This window comes from Mustela putorius, unplaced genomic scaffold (assembly GCF_011764305.1).
Source record: "Mustela putorius furo isolate JIRA1106 unplaced genomic scaffold, ASM1176430v1.1 tig00000224_pilon_pilon_pilon, whole genome shotgun sequence".
Classification (NCBI taxonomy): Eukaryota; Metazoa; Chordata; class Mammalia; order Carnivora; family Mustelidae; genus Mustela; species Mustela putorius.
The window spans coordinates 16672283-16694195 of NW_025421321.1; the positions used below are offsets into that span (position 1 = coordinate 16672283).

The following is a 21913-nucleotide window of genomic DNA, read 5'->3' on the forward strand; positions in this document are numbered from 1 at the left end:
TGACCCTCTCCCCTCTCGTGCTTTCTCTCACTCTCTCTCAAATCAATAAATAAAACCTTTAAGAAAAAAGAGAAGTTTAGACTTTATTGAGGAGCCACATGGAAAGCAGAGAAAAACATAATCATCCTTGAAGTCCACAGAAGCTCCCCCACCATGCTGTGTGAAGAGTGGATACAGAGTAGGTTGGAATGTCCCCCAGGTCCCTGTCTCAGGCCATATGGTAGATAGTGGTATGTGCAGGAGATGTTGGTATGCACAGGAAGATAATGATGTGTCTGGGGTGTGGGGGATTGTAGATACACTGCATATGTGCTGATATCTCAGAAATCTCTCCAGGCAGGTTTCCTCTTGAGACTCTAGACCACTATTTCTAATTGCTTCCGGTTGCTGAAGTTGTCAGAAAAGCAATTAGAGATAAGGTCTAGAGTCTCAGGAGGAAATCTGTCTGGAGAGAGAGATTTTTGAGACATCAACACTTAAGTGTCATTGATATGGGAAGGGCCTGTAGGGAAGAGAGAGCCTTGAGGAAGATCCATGGGGCAGAAAGATGATACAGTGGAAACATAGCCAGTTTTAGGTAGGCATTATCTGTCAAACACCAGTTAAAAGAATCACTTTTTTTATTAATTAAATTTCATTGAATCTTTTTAAGTGGGAAAAAAAATACTTCAGCAGGAGTTTTGGTTCCAAGCAGGCATATGTGGAGAACTGACAGCTAGGACATTTTCTTTGAAATTCAGTAGATGTGCTTTGGAGCTGACTAGATGAGAGTAATTAAATATGGATGGGAGCATTCTAGATGAGCTCATAGGCCAAGGCACAAAACTCTTCTTTGCAAGAGCAGGGCCCAAAAACCTCCTCTTTCTCTGGGACCCAGATTTGCTGGGTAGTGATTATGGGGGGAGGGGTGCTCTGCTTGATTTTTTTTGAATTGGAGCCCAGAGAGGGGTCTGAGGCTAATTTGGCAGTTGAATGGAAATGCAGGAAAAGACTGGCTTCCAGCTGGCTGCATTAGAGTTTGGGATTAGTTCACTGGCCAAGGTCCTGGAGAAAAGTAGAAAGGCTCAAACTTTTCCTCTACACACCATTCTCATGTGATAAGAAATGCCAAAACCTACTGTCGCCAGTCTGGGGAAGTTGAGGAAGCAGGTAACACCATGGCCACATGCAATTTCTGAGATCATGTCGCAATCATTATTGCCCTATTCTGTATTGTTTTGTTTTTCTTTAAATATGCAATTAGAGGCAGAGAGTGCACGCCACCAACAGTTGGGATCTGGCTGTTTGAGAATTTTTAGTTTGTGGCTGTGATTAAACTCAAATAAGTCTGTGTGAAGGAAATACACATTTGAATTTAGTCATATGATCAGTAATTTGGATTAGTGGCTAGTTAGCAAATACTTACTCAGACAAATTAAATGATCATGCTGTGTTCCTGGATGTACTTTGATTTTGTTTCCCTCTTCTCCCCTAAAGTCAGTGCATCTTTAGTTGGGAATTTCAACCCAACTCATAGAGTTATTTATTTATTTATTTTTTATTTCAAACTTATAGAAAAGTTGCAAGAATAATAGAACTTTTGTATATGCTTTTTAACCCAGATTTGTCAATGATTAACTTTTGTCATGTGTATTTTACCACATTTATCATTTTATTTTATTCTTCTTCTCTCTACTCACCTCTACACATACACATTTTCTGAACTATTTGAGATTAGGTAACATCATCATGCCCCTTTACTCCTTAATGCATCAGTCTATATGTCTCAATAACAAGGCTATTGTCTTAACATAATCATAATAAAGTAATAAAATCCAGGAAATTTAGCACTATTATACTACTTTTTATTTGTATATTTCAATTTTGTTAATTGTCTCAATTAGGGTTTTATATTTTTTGTCTCTAGAATAGGTCAAGTCTGGAACCATGTTAACATTGAATTAACACATCTCCTTAGTCGTCTTTAATCTAGAATTATTTTCTAGCCTTTCCTATCATTTCTTATGACACAGATATATATTATTTAAGAACAAGATCAATTACTTTATTGAATGTTCCTCAGTTAGCTTAAGCTCAGAGTGTGCATTCCTAGCCACTTTCCTACCTAAGTGATGGCATGATGTCATGTCCCTTTCAGGGCCTCCCATCCAGAGGCACATGATGTCCCTCAGCCCCTTTAGTGACACTGCTAGAGATAGCCTGGTCACTATGCATTACTGTTTCCTCCCTTGTAAAAAAGAAGGCCAAACAGAGACTTGTGGAGAACCGCATGATATTCATCAGTGACACCTTTTTTGATAACTTTTGCTTGGGGCCTGCTAAATATTTCTAATGAAAAATATCTGGCTTTGAAATGTATCTCAGTAGTAGATGGCTTTGAAGGACTGTTTGATCAGAGTGTTCCTCGCTTCAGGCCGGGTCCACACTGGAGCAGAGCTAGCCCGGTTGTTGCTGTCATTGTTCGTGGTCAGGGCAGGGATTTCTGTATGGCTGACTCTCTTCCAGAGTCAGTGTGGAATATCTAATTAAGGAGTGACTGAGTTGTTCAGAATGGAAGTGACAGCCCTAGTCTGGCTCATCAGGATGCTGAAAGGCAGGGAGGAAGTCACATTTCAAAACATTATTTTAAGTCATTAATGCAGGAATTGGTTCCTCCTTCCTCTTCTTCAGTGAAAAGAAGCATTGGCATCAGGAAATCCATGTTGATGAAAAGTCTGAGTTGCAAAATTTCTGCACTATGCCACAGAAACAGGTTACAATGGAAGGAAAAGGCAGGCAGGTGGCAGAGGCAGGGAAGGAGAAACTGAATACCTTTCCAGGTGTCATGTTTTAGGGTCAGAAGATCCCAAGTTTTTATTTACTTGAAGTCTGCCTTTTTCCTCTACCAGCCCTGTGACTGAATCCGCAAAGTTCTCTGAGCCTGTTTCTTTAACCTCCTGAATGAAATGAAAACAATTAGAACCCCCATAAGCTTGTGGTATAGATTAAATAGGCAATGTACAGTATTCTCTAAATTAGAAACTGTGAATTGCATGTGAAGAGTTGTTCTCTCATCCCATGAGACAGCTTCTCTTGAGAGATAGAAACAAACTTTTGTCCTCTTCTGGGGGTCAAAGGAGGGGTTTGCAATTCAAAAACTTCAACAACAATTTAAAAACCTTAGCAGAAATTCAGAAAGGCAAAAATTAGGCCAGGGGACTAGAAATGAAACCTCTGAGGCTGAAGAAAGGAGAGAATATGATGAGTAGATGTCCAAGATGACTGTCAGTGGAGTAGGGCAGGTGGAGGGGCTGCTTACGGTGGAGCAAAGCTAAAGCCTTTTTCAGGAGACGGAATTTAAGGGAGGCTGTGCATATCAGAAAGTTAGATTGGAGGTAAAAGAGAAATTCCTGTCTGGAGTGAAGACTGAGAACTATTCCCATGTCTTTCACAAAATGAACGGACCTACCTTCTTGGAGTATTTCTGCGGTCTTTGACCACTGAGAATGGGCCCCATTTTGGCGGAGGGGCTCAACAAGGGTCCATTCCCTATTCTTCAGCTTGAATACAGGAGAGCCCTCTGGCAAAGGTGGGGGCCCACTCTGTACCCAAGGAAAGTTACTGGGATTGACAGGCCTCCACTGGGAAAAAGCTCAGGCCCCTGAATTTGTTCCCAGGGACACTTCAGAGCCAGGAGACACAGTCTCACCTCTCTGGAGGTGAGGACAAAGAGAAACTGCAGCATAAGGGAAAACAAAATTAGATGCTGGTTCCAACTCAGGACTTAGAAACTCCCTAATTAGATGGAGAAGGAGCAAATGCAGAGGCTGAGCCATAATTCAACAGGCCGACTCGTGGTCCTCAGCCAGCCAGCGAGGCTGTCCACACAGCGCAGCTGGTTCTAACGTCAGCCTGGGAGACACTGTACTAATTTCTGCAGGTGCACAAAGGCTTGTATGAAGAAGAAAACAGTGGAAGGACCTAAAAAGAGGTGTTGTAACATACCAAAAAGTCTAGATCGAATCATGTGGGGCAGGGGTGGCAGGGTTTTTCTGTGAAAGACACACAGTAAATGGTTTAGACTTTGTGGCCATCCAGTCTCTGTCACCACTACTCCACTTAGGCAAACGACAGAAACCCTGCCTCGTAGGTTTATGAGTAGACTCGGCTAAGTCCCAGAGGCTGAGAATTTGAGGAGGATCATACCGACCAGTGTGGCCACCATGGCAGCCCAGGCCCTTCACTGTGAATCCTGGGGGGGGGGGGGGGGGGGGGGGGGCTCGCCAGTGTATGGGATATGGGATGTGAGCGTTCTCCTCAGTTAGGAGTGGTTCTTCATTGCTTTCCTAATAGGAGGTCTTTCTAAAAAGCAGTGTTTGTTTTTCTAATTAAAAGGATAAAGTCAGTTTATGGCAGGAAATGTGTGAATAATGTATAAAGAACATTTCAAAAACCAAACTGAACATTTTAATCCAATGAGAAAACACACACCAGTGGAACTGGTTTTTGTTTGTTGGGTGTATGTGTGTGTTTAAAAAAAAAAAATTGTTATTTCTTTGGCCATTTGAAACAAGAGACATGAACTCAAGATGAAAAACACCAGCCATTTCTTTGCCACATCAAAGGCCATGGGACTTGGCCAAAGTAAGCGTGTGAGCTGGGGCAGCGGTGCCAGGCCCTGGTGTCTTGGGAGCCCTGAGGGGACACATACATTTTTTTCTCTTGGAGTAGGAGTCTCACTGCAGCTTTACTTGCCTGGGGAAGTGTCCCTATCAAAACTTCCCTTAATGGTGATTCACAAACCTGTACCCCTGGGGATAAAAATATATGTTTATAAAAAATAAAAAATTTAAAAATATATATTAAAAAAGAAAAAAAAAAACCTTCCCTTAATATCCCTTAATGATGGGAAAATATATCTCAACTAGGATAAGTGACAAAACATGTACACCTTAAAACAGGCGTTTTTGTTTTTGTTTTTGTTTTCTATTATAATCATCCCTTTGAGTATAGCTAAAAGACAGGGAAACTTTTTTTTTTTTAATAGTTATCAATTTTTGACAAGGAAACTTTTTGCATCTTTTTCCTTTGTTCCTTTTTTGGTAGTGCATTTTAGGGAAGCCAGGGGAAGTGTTCAGCCTAGTTAGCTTTTCATTTATCTGATATTAGATGAAAAGTTGATGATGGGAGTTCCTATTTTCTTTTACTTTCATAATTTAACAGTCTGATTTTCTATATGTGAGGAGTATAGAAGGAAATATGCCTAATGTAAGTAAATAAGGAAATTAGATGGTACGAAGTATCCAGGAAGAGGATATTTTGTTTCTAGGAATGATGTTCTTATCAGGATGGCTGCTGCTGATTATGGACAGACAAGCTTCTGCACATTCTCTGGACTTCCGAGCTCAGCGGTGTCTAGACCAGGGCTATGCACTTCACCACTTTGAGTCGGTCAACCCCAGTATGCAACGTACAGTATCCACTGTTACCTCCTGGAGACATCAAAGGGGCATGCTGATTTAAACAGGCCAACTGTTATAAATTAGCCAACAAGATGACATAAGAGAATAGGCATTATTTGTCTTCATATTATATTTTAAATTTGATTCCTTTCAGGGGTTGTGAAGAAGTGTGTGAGCCCCACCCATGCACTGGTGGATTTCAGGTACGGAGACACCAAGGTTGTGCCCACCTCGTTCATCACACCTATCGGGGGCGCCATGCCTTGCCCACTGCTCCAGGTACCTGCTACAGCCATCTTTTCTGGGGACCCTTTCCACCATCCCCACGGTTGCAGATAACAGGATGGCGAGGCCACTGGTGGGCCTTTGTTGAACACCTAGTTGAGGTCCTCCAGGGAGCTTGTGTTTGTCCAGGAAAAGCAGTGACCCCTTGCCCGGCAACTTTTTTGCTCCACCTTGATCTGCTAACACCTTGTTCCAGGGGCGCCTGACTGCATAGACTTCCTTGTATTAGCCTCTGTGGCCCTTGTCGCTTTACAGACAGTGATGGTCAGGGAAGAGAGCTTCTGTAACTGCTAACACTCTGGAAACTTAAACTGTGCAAGGTTGTATTAAAACCCATGTAAATGACAAGGGCAGAGGTGGAGCTTTCTTTCATGTTGTAGTTAGTTACTGCCAGACCTTGATGCCACAATGCAGTTATACCTGAACATGCATTCCATGGGTGAGCTGGCCTGCTGTGTTCTCATCTGCATATAAATCCATATAAGCTGGGCTGCATGGGGTCCCATCATTCCCAGCCCCCAAGCCAAAGGGGAGACAGAAAGGGTGCCTGGGTGGCTCAGTTGGTGAAGCATCTGCCTTCAGCTGAGGTCATGATCTCAGGGTCCTGGGATTGAGCCCACCTCGGGCCCCGCAGGAAGTCTCCTTTCCCTCTCCCGCTCCCCCTGCTTGTGTCCTCTCTCTCTCTCTCTCTCTCTCTGTCTCTGTCTCTGTCAAAGAAAGAAAGAAAGAAAGAAGGAAAAAAAACCAAAAGCGAGCCTCCCAGAGGTCCAGCATTGGCGTTTCTTAGACAGCGAGAGCCAGGAGGAAAAGCACCCAATGAACACTCAGAGAATTCCACGAGGTTGTCTGTCAGCACCTCCCTGGCCAGACCCAGAGCCCCCATCAGTCCACTTTTCCCCTAACTGTTGGTCTTGTCCATCTGACATGTGCCCAGGAATATCTGTATGCCCCTTCACGAGATTTTCTTCCTGCTAGAACTTGTCTCTTTGTAACTTTTGCCTGTGGATTTCAAGTGTGTGCTTTGGAACATTAAGCAAACCTGCTGCTTTCCATTGTCTGGGTGACAGCCCTTCAGATCTATGAGGACACTCTTCCTCTCTCTTCCTGGTCTTTATGTGAAATAGGTTCGTTCAACCAGTTTTTGTAGGCTATGTTTTCCAGACCTCTTGCCAGCCTGCTGGCTACCCCCAACCCCGGGATCCTTGTCAAGTGAAGAAAGAATTCCTGGGAAAACTGGGGCTCCCCTAAATCGATTGCAGAGTTCCAGGTGTGGCCCAGTGAACCTGGAGAATTTTGAAACTATTGACTCTTTCCTAGCCTAGAAAAAATGTGTATTTGAAATATAGCATTAGTTCTTGCTAATTACCTTGGAGTGTTTTTAAACAGGCTTATGTTGACATTGCTTTTAAGATCCATAAGCAAAATATTTTCTATGATGTATATTCTCTTCTACAGGTTGGAGATTATGTCTTTGCCAAAATTGTGATACCCAACGGATTTGACTTCTATGTCCCTGCCATTGTCATAGCACTTCCAAATCAGGATGTGGCCGATGATAAATTCTACACAGTTTTGAAGTGCAACAACCGGAGAGTAAGTAGACTTTCCTTGAGGAAAGGGCTTTCTCACTAGGTGGAAATTGGCTTCCGGACTTCTGGGCAGTGCCTCTGCCTCGCTCTTTGCTAACACCGTCAGAGATCCTGAAGGAATGACCTGCCTTGCCGCACCTGTTCCCACTCCTTGTGGTTTGGATTCTGCCCACTCTGCAACAAAAATCTACACCCTCACTGAGGCTGCCATGGCCTCCTAACTCCTTCATTGAATGGCCTTTTTGGCTCTCCTCCCACGTTTGACCACTGGGGAGGCTCACTCCAGTTCTTTACTATCCTCCCCAGCTTCTCACAGCCCCGTGCTCTCTCCGGTCCTTGCCTGCTGCTTCTCAGCCTGCTCTCTTCCGTTCCCTGGCCTCCCTATGAATTTCCCTAAATGCTTTAGAAAGCCTCTTTATCAGTTTACAGATCTTGTCTGCCTGATGTCCCCACCGCCCCGCAACACACACATGTGCACGTGCCTGCACTTCTCATTACCCTCAAGGAAAAGCCCAGCTTGGACCCGGCATGGCCCCAGCTCCCTGGAAGGCTTACTGCTTCCTGAATACAGTGGGCTTCTTTAAGCCCCTAGTCTTTCCGTCTTCCTGGACTACCCTCCCAACTTCTTTCCACAGAAACTCCTGTCACAGGGAAGACTCTTCCCACTGTCATGTCTTGCTGAGGCCCTAAGGTTTCCTCTGCACACTCTACTTTCCCACACTGGCTTCCTCACCAATGCCCAGTTCCCTAAAGGCGGGAACTGTGGCCTATTCATCTTTGTAGCCCTAGGACAGCCCTCTGATGAAGAGAAGGTTCTCAAAATTGCTTTTTAAATTACTTAATTGAATGACCTTTCTAATGGAAATGACATTGTCTTGATAGACTATTTAATATGCCTAGAAAATAGACTAGCAAGCAAAGAGCAAGAAGTAAAATACTAGTAGCTAATTTTCTTAAGTACTTATTCTGTGCCACAGGTACTAATCTCAGGACTTTATATGTAAAGAACAATTGAATGCTCAAAACACTGTGAGCAGGTACTGTTATTATTCCTGTTTTCAGATAAAGAAACTGAAGCAGAAGGGTTAAGTCTCTCACAGCATAAGTGGGACAATGGGCATTTGAACCCAGGCAGTCTGGCTCCATAGCCTATACTCTGAATCTCTGTGTATACTCTGTATCTCTGTATACTGCCTAGTATACAGAGTAAAAATGTCTAGTCAGTTCTTGACTATAGCATGAAGTATATCCGTCAGGAGAGGGGTCATGGTAAATGAATTTTAGAATTAAAGGAAAAGAATAAATCCCATCAGAGCCAGTGGTCCAAGAAGTAGTTTCCAATCTGACAGAATAAGGAGAAATGGGTATGTTCTCATCAACGCGGGGGTGGGGGGGAACAAAACAAAACCTTAAGAGAAGCTATTTGGATGACAGTAAAAAGCAGTCTAGAGGGCAGTGGGTGGGAAGATTTTCTGACATAAGGCACCAGTCCGGGATATCTACTAGGCAAGAGAGGAGAAAGCAAATCAAGAGGCATTTGAAGAGATGTCCCTAGGCACACCCCAGGGTGTGGGGAGAGATGAAGCAGTTGTCTTAGGATCCCTAAGAAAGAGTTTTTAAAGCCCAGGAGGGACCTGGAATTTACCCACAGGGCAATTAGGCTCTGGAGACAAGAGCTGGGTGGTCAGTGGGGAGACACTGAAGACAGTTCTAGTAGAGATTCACAGCGCTGAAGGTGACATATTTGGCCAGGGGTGGTGGCTAAAGTTTCTAAGTCTAGGAAAGAGAAGGCCAAGGCTGAAGCAAAGGTAGCTAGGAGGGAGGTTTTGTGGAGGGATGTGTAGGTGTGCGTGTGCATGTGCCTGGGCACCTGCATCTTATGTGGATGGCCTTGCACGTGATCCAGGATATGGAGAAATGACCAGGAGGACTCATCGATGACTTTTACTCAGTGTATAATTATCCAACCAGCCTCTGCCATTTGACTGCCGTCTAAAGTGTTATCCTGAATAAGATAATGGCTAGCAGCTATTATAGTGGATTGAGCTGAAATAAAGTTAACATCTAAATTGTGGGCATTTCTGATTTAAGTTTCATGAACCCTTTTGGTATTATTACAGGAATTTTGCCCTCGGAATGCACTTATTAAGATCAGCCAAAACAAGTATGCTCTCTCTTGCTCTCATATAAAATCACCCCCAATTCAGGAGGATCCAAAAGTGTAAGTAGACCCAAGTTTTCATACTCCCTGAACTTTATATCTTTGCACCGTTAATCTGTTTCTGAGTTGGGATTCATGAAAAATAATTGGGGAGAAAAGCAGAAGTGGAGGGCCTCCTGCTTAAAAGGTAGTTCTATGATTATTATTCCTTCCACATCACACCACTTACTTGCTGGTTATTTGTCTTTCTGGTTCGAATCTCAAATGCAACATTGTTTTACTGACTCTTCAGAAAAACATTGTCCTGTCATGAACTTGAAGGAATTATTCCCCTTTTATTAGTAAGAGTTCAGGGACTTCTAATAAAGTCTTTCCATAAAGCAAAAGTTAGATTAAGTTGTGGTTGGGACCAATCAGCCATCTGCTGCTTCCCTTGCTGGGGAATCAGAATGAGGTGTTGGCCCTGGCTTGCCTGTGCCCAGGTGAGCATGAATTGGTGCACGGGTGGCGGTTTCTATGGGCTACAGTGGGTTGAATACATTTCCATCTGAGGAAGTAAGATTGCTAAAAGCTGGAATGGTGGATTAAAGTAAAGTCAGAAGAAGCTGAGGCCTAGAAAGTAGGCAAAATCTGAAGTCCATGGGACTGATGAGGGACATCACAGCTAGAGTCAGAGCTATGACCTGGGAGTGAAGGTTGATTTTCAGCAAGGGTTAGGGAAAAGTTTCCTAGAAATACCCTCCAACTTCACTTGGAGTTTGTAGGTTGTCTTGAGTGCCAACCTTCATTCACCTGATGGCACCTTGCACTTCATAAATAGAAACCATCAGACATTCTCTCCTCCACTTCTTTTTTTTTTTTTTTTTTTTTTTTTTTTTTAAGATTTTATTTATTTATTTGACAGAGAGAGATCACAAGTAGGCAGAGAGGCAGGCAGAGAGAGAGAGGGAAGCAGGCTCCCCGCGGAGCAAAGAGCCCGACGCGGGGCTCGATCCCAGGATCCCGAGATCATGACCCGAGCTGAAGGCAGAAACTTAACCCACTGAGCCACCCAGGTGCCCCTCTCCTCCACTTCTTTTCCCTGACTATAGTCTTGTGAAAACCTCCTTACCCCTGATATCAAGGTACTTTCTCTCATCCAAGGCTGACCTGCTCACCAGGCTCCAGAGCCTGTCCCCACTACCCAGTTCTTGCTCCATCAGTTACACTGGATTCTCTCCTATCTCCCTAGCTCCTCTCCCGATTGCTTTGCCCAGTGAAAACTCAAATTTACCCCCCCCACATGCACAGCCCCCCCCAGTCCTAAATCCATAGAGCTCCCTTGGTTCAGCAGTGTGATCTGGCATCCTCCCTCCCTTCACAGCCACACTGTATGTGGGCAGTCTCATAGACGGTTGTCTTCCCTTTCTTGACTTCTCTTCCCTCCCTGAGGAGCCTAGGGTATTGACTTCCCACCTTACCCATGGGTGAAGCTGTTCCCACAGGGTCCACTAGGGACCTCTCACACGCTCACACTGTCTGAGGTCTGTTTGACTATCTCAGCCACCCCTCCTCCTTTTCTTGAGACCTGTCATGGCTCCTCCTCCCTCTGGATTTCCTCCTGCTTGATTTCAACCATATCCCTTACTTCTTTGAATCTATTTACACTAAGGACCTCATACCTCCCTCTCTACTCCAGGCCATTCCTGTACTCTGGCATCAGAATTGTAGTGTCTCAGAGTAGGACCTAGGATGAACTTTGCTAATAAAAGCTCCCCCCCCCCCGGTTTGTACTGTGCAGACTTGGCTGGTCTATGGTGGAAAGAGCCTTGGAAGCTAAGCCCTGATTTCCTATCCCAGCCCACCCTCACTTAGTTTGTACCCTTGGGCAGGTAGTTTATCATCTAGGAGCTTGTTTGCTCTCAGTGAGATTAGGGTGGTGTAAGGATTGGAGATGGTCATTGTGTGTTTGGGGGAAAGCAGATGCTCAGTCCATGGTGGGAATCCTGTTATTTTCTGCCATCCACCTGAGTGTACAGAATCTCAAATTTAGCACATCTAATACTAAAATTATAGCTCCCCACAAACCTACTCCCATCTCTGCCCTCCCTGACTCAGTTCTCTCTGCCCCTCGCCAGTCACAGAGTTGTCCATGCAGAAATTTGGTCATCATCTTTGGTTTCTTCTTGCCTTTTACCCACCACACCCCATGGGTCTTCCAAGCTATAGTGATCCTAACATGCAAATATTTCTGAGCTCTGCTGGACCTTGCTCCCTTTGGTCAGGCATCTCCTGCCAACAGTCCCAGCCCTCTTCCAGACAGAGGGGCTGAGCAGAGGAATCCTTCTCACATGCAAATCTGCTCCAACCCCTTCTCTACTTAAAAAACCCTTCGATCGCCCTCCCTTGCCCCTTCTTATTCTAGTTTAGCCTCTTGTGGGTCTGACCCAGGCGTGCCCCGCTAGCCATCCCCCAACCAACCTCTCATAAGCCCTCTGCACACTAACCATACTAAACTACTTGTAGCTTTTCCTCATGCCATACTTTTTCAAGGCTCTGTGCTGTATTTATCTCCCTTGAATGTTATCCTTTGCCCTTGGCAACGAGGGAACACTAACATTGAGCTCAAGCGTCACCATCACTATGTCATGTTCCAAGACTCCAGCCATTATGTGCACTGAGGTGATCTCACTGCCTCCTGTAGAGGTTTTCATTACAGAAATATTCCCTTGTGTAGGGCCATGTACATTTTTAGTTTCTTACTGCCGTTAGGCACGTGTCCTTGAAAGCAGGTGCCAGGTTCTGTCCACTTCTAAATCATTGTCAAGGCCCAGCTCATAGGATGTGCCCAATGACTGTTCGAAGAATGAGCCAGTGAACACATAAATACTCGTGGAGGCCCAGCATTGTTCTTTAAGAAGTGCATGGTTTCACAGAGAATCTTTCCTTAGGTATTATGATCGAAAATATACAATCCCATCTTTCATTCTCTTCTAGATGAGTGTAATGTTCATTTAAAATTTATAGCACATTTTTTGTTAATCTCAAAAGCCTACTCAAAATGATATCCAAATTACAGTACATTTTAAAGGAATGTGAATAGATGAAAGTCTAGGTATTGGCCATTTTCACTAAATCCAACATTATCAATCCTATTTTAGAATAAAAATTCAATTCTTTCTGTGTTTTGAAAAGCCTGTACTTATTTTCTATCTTAGTCCTGCCCCAGGCCTTTTTTAAATCTCTTAGCTGCTTAGCTCTTAGCTTCTCAGGCATTACACAGTGGACGTGTTCCTTGACTCTCTAGTCTCCCCATGGTAACTTCCACTGTTGTTTTGCCCTAGCTGCCTCTCTGCTAGCCAGGACTGCCTTTAATTCTCTTAAGCAGAGGTCACATCCAACCTGCTAAGTTCAGAATTTAATCTGTCTCTGTTTCTATAATCAGAGCTGGCAGGTATGAGCACACAGACTGAAGGTACAAGTCTTGTTTTGTATCTCCACTGGGATTTCCTTCTGGTAGGTGCTTCTCATCAGGAGGGCTTCCTCACTAGGTTTCTGAAGGTACCACCTCCCTTTGGTTTGTCTTTAGTAAGCCTTCACATCATTATACCAAATGAGACGATTAAAAAAAATCCCAGTGCTTTCTTCAGGGGCTACTTAAATGTGCTATGGCTTGCAACCCCAACAGAACAGCATTTGACTTAATTTAACTTTAAAATATTGAATCCACTATAACCATCCACGTGGGGTTGGTCAGACGGATACATGGCCTCACGCATGAACTGGGATGCCAGACATTCAGCTCTCCATCTTCTGCACCTCCACTTTTTCTCCTTCCTTGAAGACTTCAGTGGTGCATGGCAGGCTATATCCTCCAGGCCCCTCTTCTGGTTCCTAACTGAGGGCAACACATGGTTAAAGACAGGAAGGGAAGTATTTAGAGGGGAAAGGGTTCAAAAAGTGATTGAATATGGCCAAAGCTGATGCCTAGTTTTATTTTCAGCTTAAAATTTGACACCTAAATGATTCTTGAGGACTTTTGTCCTCCATCATCTAATATGTTACCCATATTGTTAAATTCCAAATAACTAGTTTTAAAGGGGAGAATTTTAGAACCACAGTATTTACAATGTGAACTCAAGGGAGGCTCTCACTGGTTTGATTTTCTCTCCTCTGTCATGTGATGAGTGCATTTCCTGGCAGCACAGCTGAGGGACGTGGCCTTCTGAGAATGTGTCTGATGGAGGGGCAAGATTACTCCTTACCTACCTTCAGTGATGTCCCTGAGCTTTTTTGTACACTTCATAGCATAGAGATATCTGTTCTGAGTGGAAATATTCCCCAACCTGACTGTAACTTTCTCCGTTTAGAGAATATGCATGTAATTTCTCCTAATTCCAAAGTGCAAGCAGACCAGGAGGAATTCCCCCCCCCCCCACCCACTTAGCATCCTCCCTCTTTGCCTGGCAGAGAATTCCAAGCAGAGTTGTTCCCTGACTCCTCCCCTGGAATTCTGGTCCTGTCAGAAGGCTGTGGCCTCTTCTGGGGCTGTTGCAGGGGAAGCATTCCTGGTGGGTTTGATGCTCTGGCTTCTGGTTTTCTCCAGTGAAGGGAAGCGCTCTACCAGGCATTACTCCCGTTATGCACTGAGAGGTTGGTTGAGTCCAGGCTGAGGACTAGGTACTCCTCAGACAGGGCGCTTCTAACAGGCCACAGCTCAATCCATGAACTTGGCACCATGTAACTGGCTGGATATTCCACTCCCCCCGCCCCGCCCCAGCCATCGCTGGGATCCATCCTCCACTCGTGACAGAACAAGGTTTGGGCACATTACTTCTGAGTGTCCTCCTTAAGAAGAGTCACTTTGAGGGAGTTGGAGTTCTTTAAAAAAATAACAACATTCTAAATGTGAGCAGGAAAGCCAGATAGAACTAATCTTTTTCTCTGCTCCAAAAAAATCATGGAGCATCTGAAGGAGATTGCTGGGCACTGAGATCCTGAAGGCAGGGAGTGTTCTCTTGATGTGTGTTTGCAACTGTGTGGCCTTGGGAACATGGCTGTGTATGAGTCTCTGGGAGGGGAGACCATGCATTTTATCCAATTCCTGAATATTAGCCTCTCATTGTGTCTCTCTGAACAGTTGAATCATTTTCCAGCAAGCCACTTGGATTTAGGAATATGTCCCAAAGAAAGTCATAATTCTGTATTGCTTAACATTCCTCACTGTCCTCCATGTAGTGTGGTCTCACATCATCTTCCCGACAGTAGGAATATTAAGTGGTTGATTGAAACCTCAAGATCCCACGCTGGTTCTGACATTACATGAGATGAATCACTTACTAGAATCTTGCCCAGTCACCACTGACTATTTTTCCCTTAGAAGGAGCTATGCATCTGAAATTGTTAAGCCTCAGTATGTCATTAGCTCTCTCGTCCCTTTCTGGTCAGATTAGGAGCCCCATTTCCTAGGCTGGAGCAAAGTCCTGAAAAATAAGCAGATCAGCAACAAACCCTGCCTGTGAGTGTCCCATAGCTTCTGAAGGGACAAATGCCATTGCCTATTTTCAGAAAAACGTGTTTTGGAGCCCCAGTATGGGAATAAGAGAGCATTGAGAGTCATAGAGATTTGTTAGCCCTGAGGGCCTGTGGTAACAATTCAGATGGCAATAGCTTTTTGTATCAGTCTCTCCATTTTCTCCTCCTTCCATTGTTAAAACTCAGGGGCCTTGTGGTCTTTCTCAAACAGCAGGTTTTTCTGTCCTAAGACCAGCTTTCTGATAGACACTTAGCACAGAAAAGAGCTGAGGCCGCAGAGAACCCCGAGAACAGAGTAAGCTGATAAGCTGATACTAATCAGGCAAATGAGGTAGGTTTTGACCCAAGGAAAGTGTGGAGTCGGTGCTCAGCACTTTCTTCCCCAGAGTGGAGCCAGCAGCGTCTAAAGAACCAGTGAAGGCACAGTGCCTGGCTTCCCTCATCTTACCCCTACTCTCTGACATACACATATGTCATTTTGACCTGTTTATCGCACTATTTAAACCTGTAGCTTAAAATTATTAATAGGACACTGAACTTTTCTTGGTTTTGGCATAAGACAAAAGAAAACCATTTCTTAGGGCCTGTCCAAGTGTCCTGATGTGTAACGTCCTGGCTAGAGTCAGGAACATGGCCACCTTCCCCTTTCCTCAGAGTGGGTTTGGGCCAAGCTGAATGAGGGTGCATGGTGGGGGGGCATTGCATAAGATCTCTCACATCAGATTCACACTAACCCTCTTTCCCCTCCTGCAAAGGGACATTTCCTTGTGGAATATCTTGAACTTGGTTGACATCAGTCATTCTGGAGAGTAAAATGGGGTAGCTGAACAGCAGCTGCTTACTTGATGTAAAGGCTTTTCCTTGATCAAAATCCTAGTCTGCTTTTTATCCTGATCATGTCAGCATGCCTATTTTTATTCTTATGCCAAAAGTATGCACAGTGTTTTTTCTGCTGTGTTGATTATTTTTCCTCAAAATAAAAATTTTTGTTTCCGCTTATCATTTGATACAGTTAAAATTTTTTTTTAATGGGGAGTAAGTGACAATCCTACTGGAATTCTTTTCCCTGAGGCAACTATTAACAGTTTGATGGAAAGGTTTCTAGCTATCCTTATGTGTTCACAACCTTAATAACAGTAGGAAAATGTAACACACATAGTTTGTGACTTATTCCCCACTTAACAATATATTACTTGCATTTTGGCATGACCAGGACATCTCTTATTTCATTATTGCCTACTTAGAATGTAATTATCCAGGTGATACATGATTTATGTGACTATTACCCTACTGAAGGCTAGACACATGTTGCTTCTTAAGCTTTCCTGTACTTCTTCCTGGGTTCTTTCCACAGTCATCTTCCTGGTATCCTTCAGGTAGGCAGGTCACCCTCTCTTCAGCCTTCATCTTGGGTGCCTTACTCTCTACTTTCCATTCCTCCTTCCTGTTGCTCTTCTTCCTGAGGTTATAGGTGGTAGACTGGACTGTAACCAGTCCCGATACATGGGAAATAAAGAACATCTCTGAAAAGGAAATAGAACATCAACTTAGTCTGCTCAGGAGGGAGGAATAATGTGAGGAAGAGTTGATGGTAATGTGGTAGGTAGGTTTTTATTTTTTAAAGATTTATTTATTTATTTGAGTGAGAGAGTATGTAAGCAGAGGGAGGGGCAAAGGGAGAGGGAGAGAGAGAATCTCAAGCAGACTCCCCACTGAGCATGGAGCCAAAATTGGGTCTTGATCTGATGACCCTGAGATCATGACTGGAGCCAAAGTGAAGAGTTGGATGCTTAATCAGCTAAGCCACCCAGGTGCCCTGGTAGGTAAGATTTTAGGTTTTCCGGAGTAGAGTTGGTTACAACCTTGCTGTGTGATTTTAAGATGAGTCTCTGAGAACCCAACCTCACAAACTTATACACCCACACAGGTGCTGGCCTATTTCAAGATAATTTTGTTTATGGCCTCCTGGGATGCTTTTTCCAATGTTACTGCTATTGCTTGGGCCATTTTTTTATTGTGTTTTATTTTTTTATCATAAAACTTATCATTTTAACCATTTTTAAGTATACAGTTCAGTGGCATTAAGTATATTTACATTATTGTGCAACCATCACATGAAACGCCCCCAAATTTTGTCATCATCCCAAACTGAAATTCTGTACCCATTGAACATACACTCCTCATTCTCTCTGTACCCCTTGCTCTGGGAAACCACCATTTTACTTTCTGTCTCTCTGATTTTGACTAGTCTTTATATATCATTTAAGTGGAATCATACAGTATTTGTCCTTTGTGACTCACACCTTTCACTTAGCATGATGTCTTCAAGGTATATCCATATCCTAGTGTGTGCCTGCATTTCCTCCCTTTTTAAGGCTGAATAATATTTTATTGTATGTAAATACCCCAGTTTATTTATCCATTCACCTGTTGATAGACAGTCATGTTACTTCCATCTTTTGGCTATTATGAGTAAAAACACAGTGAACATGAGTGTCCATATCTGTTTGAAACCGTACTTTCCTTCTTGTGGATACATGCACAGAAATGGAGTTGCTAGATTGTACAGTAATCCAATTTTTACTATTTTGGGGAATTGCCATGCTGTTCTACACAGGAACTTTACCATTTCATATTTCCACCAACAGTCCACAAGGGTTGCAGTTTCTCAGTGTCCTTGCCAACATCTTTTTGGTTTTGCTTTTTTTTTTTTCCTTGATAATAGCTATCCTCATGCAGGCCATTTTTTAATCCCTCAATTACCTCTTGAGTCTTTGAGCCAGTCCTTGAAAAGTGTCACATATGGTGAATCTTGATCCTTTGAAGAGGGATTAGATTGATGGAATTTTCTTTTTAGGAATAACTAAAAATCTCCCATTCTTAATTTTTTCTTTGTAATTTCTAAAAGGATTTGAAACAGCAATGGTCAAAAGTTATTTAGAGTGAAGCCTGGGTAATCAAGGTGTAGATACTGATTATGGGAACAAAATAAGGTTTAACACCAGACAGCTGGTGTTTTTAACTCATCCTGAAGGCCCTGAAAAACGCAAGTTCCCAAAACGGTGTGCCATGAGGGGATGGCTGGAATGAAGTCATGATTCCCAAGATCCCTTCTTTGAAAAAAACAGTTCTGGATAAATAAACTAATCAATACATTTTCTTTTTTTTTTTAATACTCTTTGACCAACATCTTCCCATTTCCCCCACCCTCTCCCCATAGCCCCTCGTGGCCACCATTTTATTCTCTGTTTCTATTACACACATAAGTGAGATCACACAGTATTTGTCTTTCTCTGACCTATTTCACTTAATATAATACCCTCAAGGTCTGTCCTTGTCACAAATGGAAGGGTTTCCTTCCTGTTTTATAGATAATAATAATCCATTGTTTATGAATTATATATGTATAATGCCTAATCAATTGAGCCACCCAGGCACCCCCTCCATTTTTAAATTTTTGAGGAGTTTCCGTACTGTTTTACATAGTGAATGTACCAGTTTACACTCCCATTAACAGTGTGTAAGAGCTCACTTTTCTCCACATCCTCAGCAATACTTGTCATTTGTTATCATTTTGGCAACAGCCATGCTAACAAGTGTGAGGTGATACCTCTTTGTGATTTTGATTTGCATTACCCTGTTGGTTAGTGTTATTGAGCATGTTTTCATGTACCTTTTAACCATCTGTATGTCTTTTTTTTTTTTTTTAATTTTTCAGGTCCTTTTCCATTACTTAATCAGATTACTTGGGTTGTTTTTTCTTTCCATAATTAGCAAGAGATAATTCTGCAGGATTATTGATATTAAGTTGTATGAGTTCTATATATAGCTTGGCCATTAATCCATTATCTCATACATTGTTTGCAAATATTTTCTCTCAATTCTTTTTTTTTAAAGATTTTTATTTATTTATTTGATAGACAGAGAGAGATCACAAGTAGGCAGAGAGGCAGGCAGAGAGAGAGGGGGAAAGCAGGCTCCCCCGCTGAACAGAGAGCCCGATGTGGGGCTTGATCCCAGGACCCTGAGATCATGACCTGAGCTGAAGGCAGAGGCTTAAACCACTGAGCCACCCAGGCGCCCCTTTTCTCTCATTTCTTAGGTTGCCTTTTTGTTTTGTTGTTTGTTTCTTTCGCTAGGCAGAGGATTTTTAGTCTGATATAGCCCCATTCGTTTTTGCTTGTGTTGCTTGTACTTTTCGTGTTGTATCTAAAATATCATTGCCAAAACCAGTGTAGAAGAGTTTTTCCTCTGTGTTATCTTCTAGGAGTATTATGGTTTCATTTCTTTTTTTTTTTTATTTTTATTTTTAAAGATTTTTATTTACTTATTTGACAGAGAGAGAGAAATCACAAGTAGGCAGAGACAGGCAAGCAAAGAGAGGGGAAGCAGGCTCCCAACCGAGCAGAGAGCCCCATGCAAGACTTGATCCCAGGACCCTGAGATCATGACCCGAGATGAAGGCAGAGGCTTAACCCACTGAGCCACCCATGCATCCCATGGTTTCAGTTCTTACTAAGTCCATTTCATGTCAATTTTTGTGAGTGTAAGATAGGAGCATGTGGATTTCCAGTTTTTCCAGTTTATTGAAAAGATTGTCATTTCCCCATTGAGTATTCTTGACACCATTGTCAAATATTAGTTGATTATGTACACTATATTTTATAAATTTTCTAAATGGTTAAATTGGCTCTGTGACTTCCGAGTCATATCCAATGTCAATTAAATTAAAAATCCTGTCATTTTTTTTTATTTGGGGGACTTTTTTCTGATGGTACACTGTACGGTAATTAGGAAAAACTAAGTGTAGAAGGGTGTCTCTACTGTAAAAGCTCCAGTTCAGTATGTCAGGAATGAACTGCACTATGATGTGACCAAGCTTATCATCCTGGGGTGGACACATGTCAATTCTGAGGCATGTCAAGGGACTTCTTGGTCAGGAATTATTGCTTCACTCACTGACTCGGTCAGAACAGGGCTCAAATGACATTAGTTCTCCATACCACATGAGGCTCCCAGACATCAAGATCTGTGGAAATGAACTGCATGGAATAAAGCCCAGCCCAGACCATCAGGACCCATTGGACTTCTGCAACTCCATTCCGTAGGTAGAAGGCCACAGGACAAAGAGCTGAGAAACACCACAGGGCTGGCTTGAACATCTCTGTAGACACAGCAGCCAACCAGGGTAACACTGCTCTCTTTCTCTCTCTCTCTCTCTCTCTCTCTCTCTGTAGGGAGAATGTGAAAACGAAGAACTCTACTTTCTTAATATGTCCACTCAAAGAAATTGACACTGGGGATTTACGAGAGCTAAGACAGGAGAATCCTAGAAAGAAGAAAAAGAAACCTGCCAAGAGGCTGCCTCTCCAGGAGATGGTGTCCTCGGATTCAGATGACTCTTCTCATGGCATCAGGTCCCAAGAGTCCAACCCCAAGAAATACCCTAAGCCCAAGGTGGGAGGGGGACGACATCACCTATTTCCGGAACAACCTGAAACTTCTCTCAAGAATAGTGCCCTTGAGATCGCTCCCCAGTTTCCAGGCCAGTTTAGTTCCCAGTACAGCAAAAACTCTAACACCCTTAAATAATGCTGACCTCCACCTCCTCAGAGAAGGTTCTCAGCCTGGGGTCTAGGAGTCAGCCAGCTATGCCATCCTGCGATACTTCCACCTCAAGCAGTCCTGCCCTTCCCTCCTAGAACCACCCACAGCAGCAAAGGGTTGAGGACCATTGCTGAGAAACCTTAAAGCAGTCTAGTGGCAACTATGTTTAAGAGAGCCAGCATTCTTCCAGGGCTTCCCAGACCTCAGCCACTCATCATGGTGGAACTAGCCCCTCGACTGAGGTAAGGCCGCCCTTCATTCTACCCATTCCTACCCTGTTTGTAAAACAGATACACTTGCCTGTTATCCTCCACCTGGATCTCCAGTCTGTGCTTATTTGTTCTGGATTTTTCTAACCATTCTTTATCCTATTATTTTCCCGCCCTTACCACATTATACTCAATATTTTGATAAATTCTACATACCCAGAAATTTAATCTGGCAGATTATCGTCATAGATTTTCAGCTCCTTTTTTCGGAAGTTAAGGTAGTTATAATCCAACCCTACAGTCTTGTTTTAAATTATCTCATCTGAATTAGGTATTTTATCACTTAATGTTAAGACTTAAATTAAGACCTAGTAACTTGTCTGAGATCTGAAAAAATTATTGATTTCTGGCCATTTTATTGAGGCTTTCCTAATTATTTTTGTTTGTAGTCTGTTGTAGGTACCTCTAATTGAGCGCAGAACCAGAATAAAAACTCTTACGTTGGAAACATTTCAAAACTATTGTATTGTTTATTTATTACTGTTTTCTTTGAACACATTTTAGCAATGATATGAAAGTATTCACTTCTTTTTATTCTCAATAAATTAGTAAAATTAGCTTCACTAATTTCAAAGATGAAATAGCTCTCTCAAATTCTCTCTCTTTAGTCAGTAACAGCCCCAGGGCTATATAATAATACAGACTATTAATGAGAAAAATATTGGATGCTTTTTGCAAATGGGAAAGATAGATTTTAGAGTATCAACAAACTTGCTACCTAACTAAAAATGGTGTTTACGTAAGTGAAATCTAGGGTGTCACCAGGATTATGGCAAAGAAATTGAGAGAGAACTCTACCTCTAAAAATATGAAAGAAAAAGATATCATCAGGGTAAAAGTAGTAATATAGCAAGGAAGTAATTGAAAAGTGAGGAAATGATCCAGAATAAGGTGTGAGAGAGTGTTTGGGGAGGCTTGTTGCCGCCCCCCCAGAGCCCAGAAGTTTCTCATAGGCAGGAAAGCTTTGGAATACTCATCTGGGTTTGGTCTGTGCAGTAGAGAACTGGTGGGGTAGGGAAGAAACCATCAAGTCACATTCATGTCTGC

General features: G+C 42.9%; 1 protein-coding gene across 3 annotated transcripts in view; it reads left to right on the forward strand.

Moving 5' to 3' along the window:
• VWA3B (von Willebrand factor A domain containing 3B) overlaps positions 1–21324 on the forward strand; it is a 223701-nt gene extending 202377 nt beyond the window's left edge. Inside the window, exons 24-29 of one of the 3 annotated variants that reach the window (XR_006606010.1) lie at positions 5596–5720; positions 7182–7319; positions 9436–9536; positions 20228–20407; positions 20693–20839; positions 21256–21324. Coding sequence is in view for 1 of the 3 variants with exons in the window: in XM_045077773.1 (XP_044933708.1) it covers positions 5596–5720; positions 7182–7319; positions 9436–9536; positions 20228–20407; positions 20693–20741 (593 nt within the window). In the remaining 2 variants the exon portion in view is untranslated. Of the gene's footprint in view, positions 1–5595; positions 5721–7181; positions 7320–9435; positions 9537–20227; positions 20408–20692 lie in introns of those variants that run through there. The other 2 variants (XM_045077773.1, XR_006606011.1) reach the window with 2 other exon arrangements.
• Positions 21325–21913: the final 589 nt, after the last annotated feature.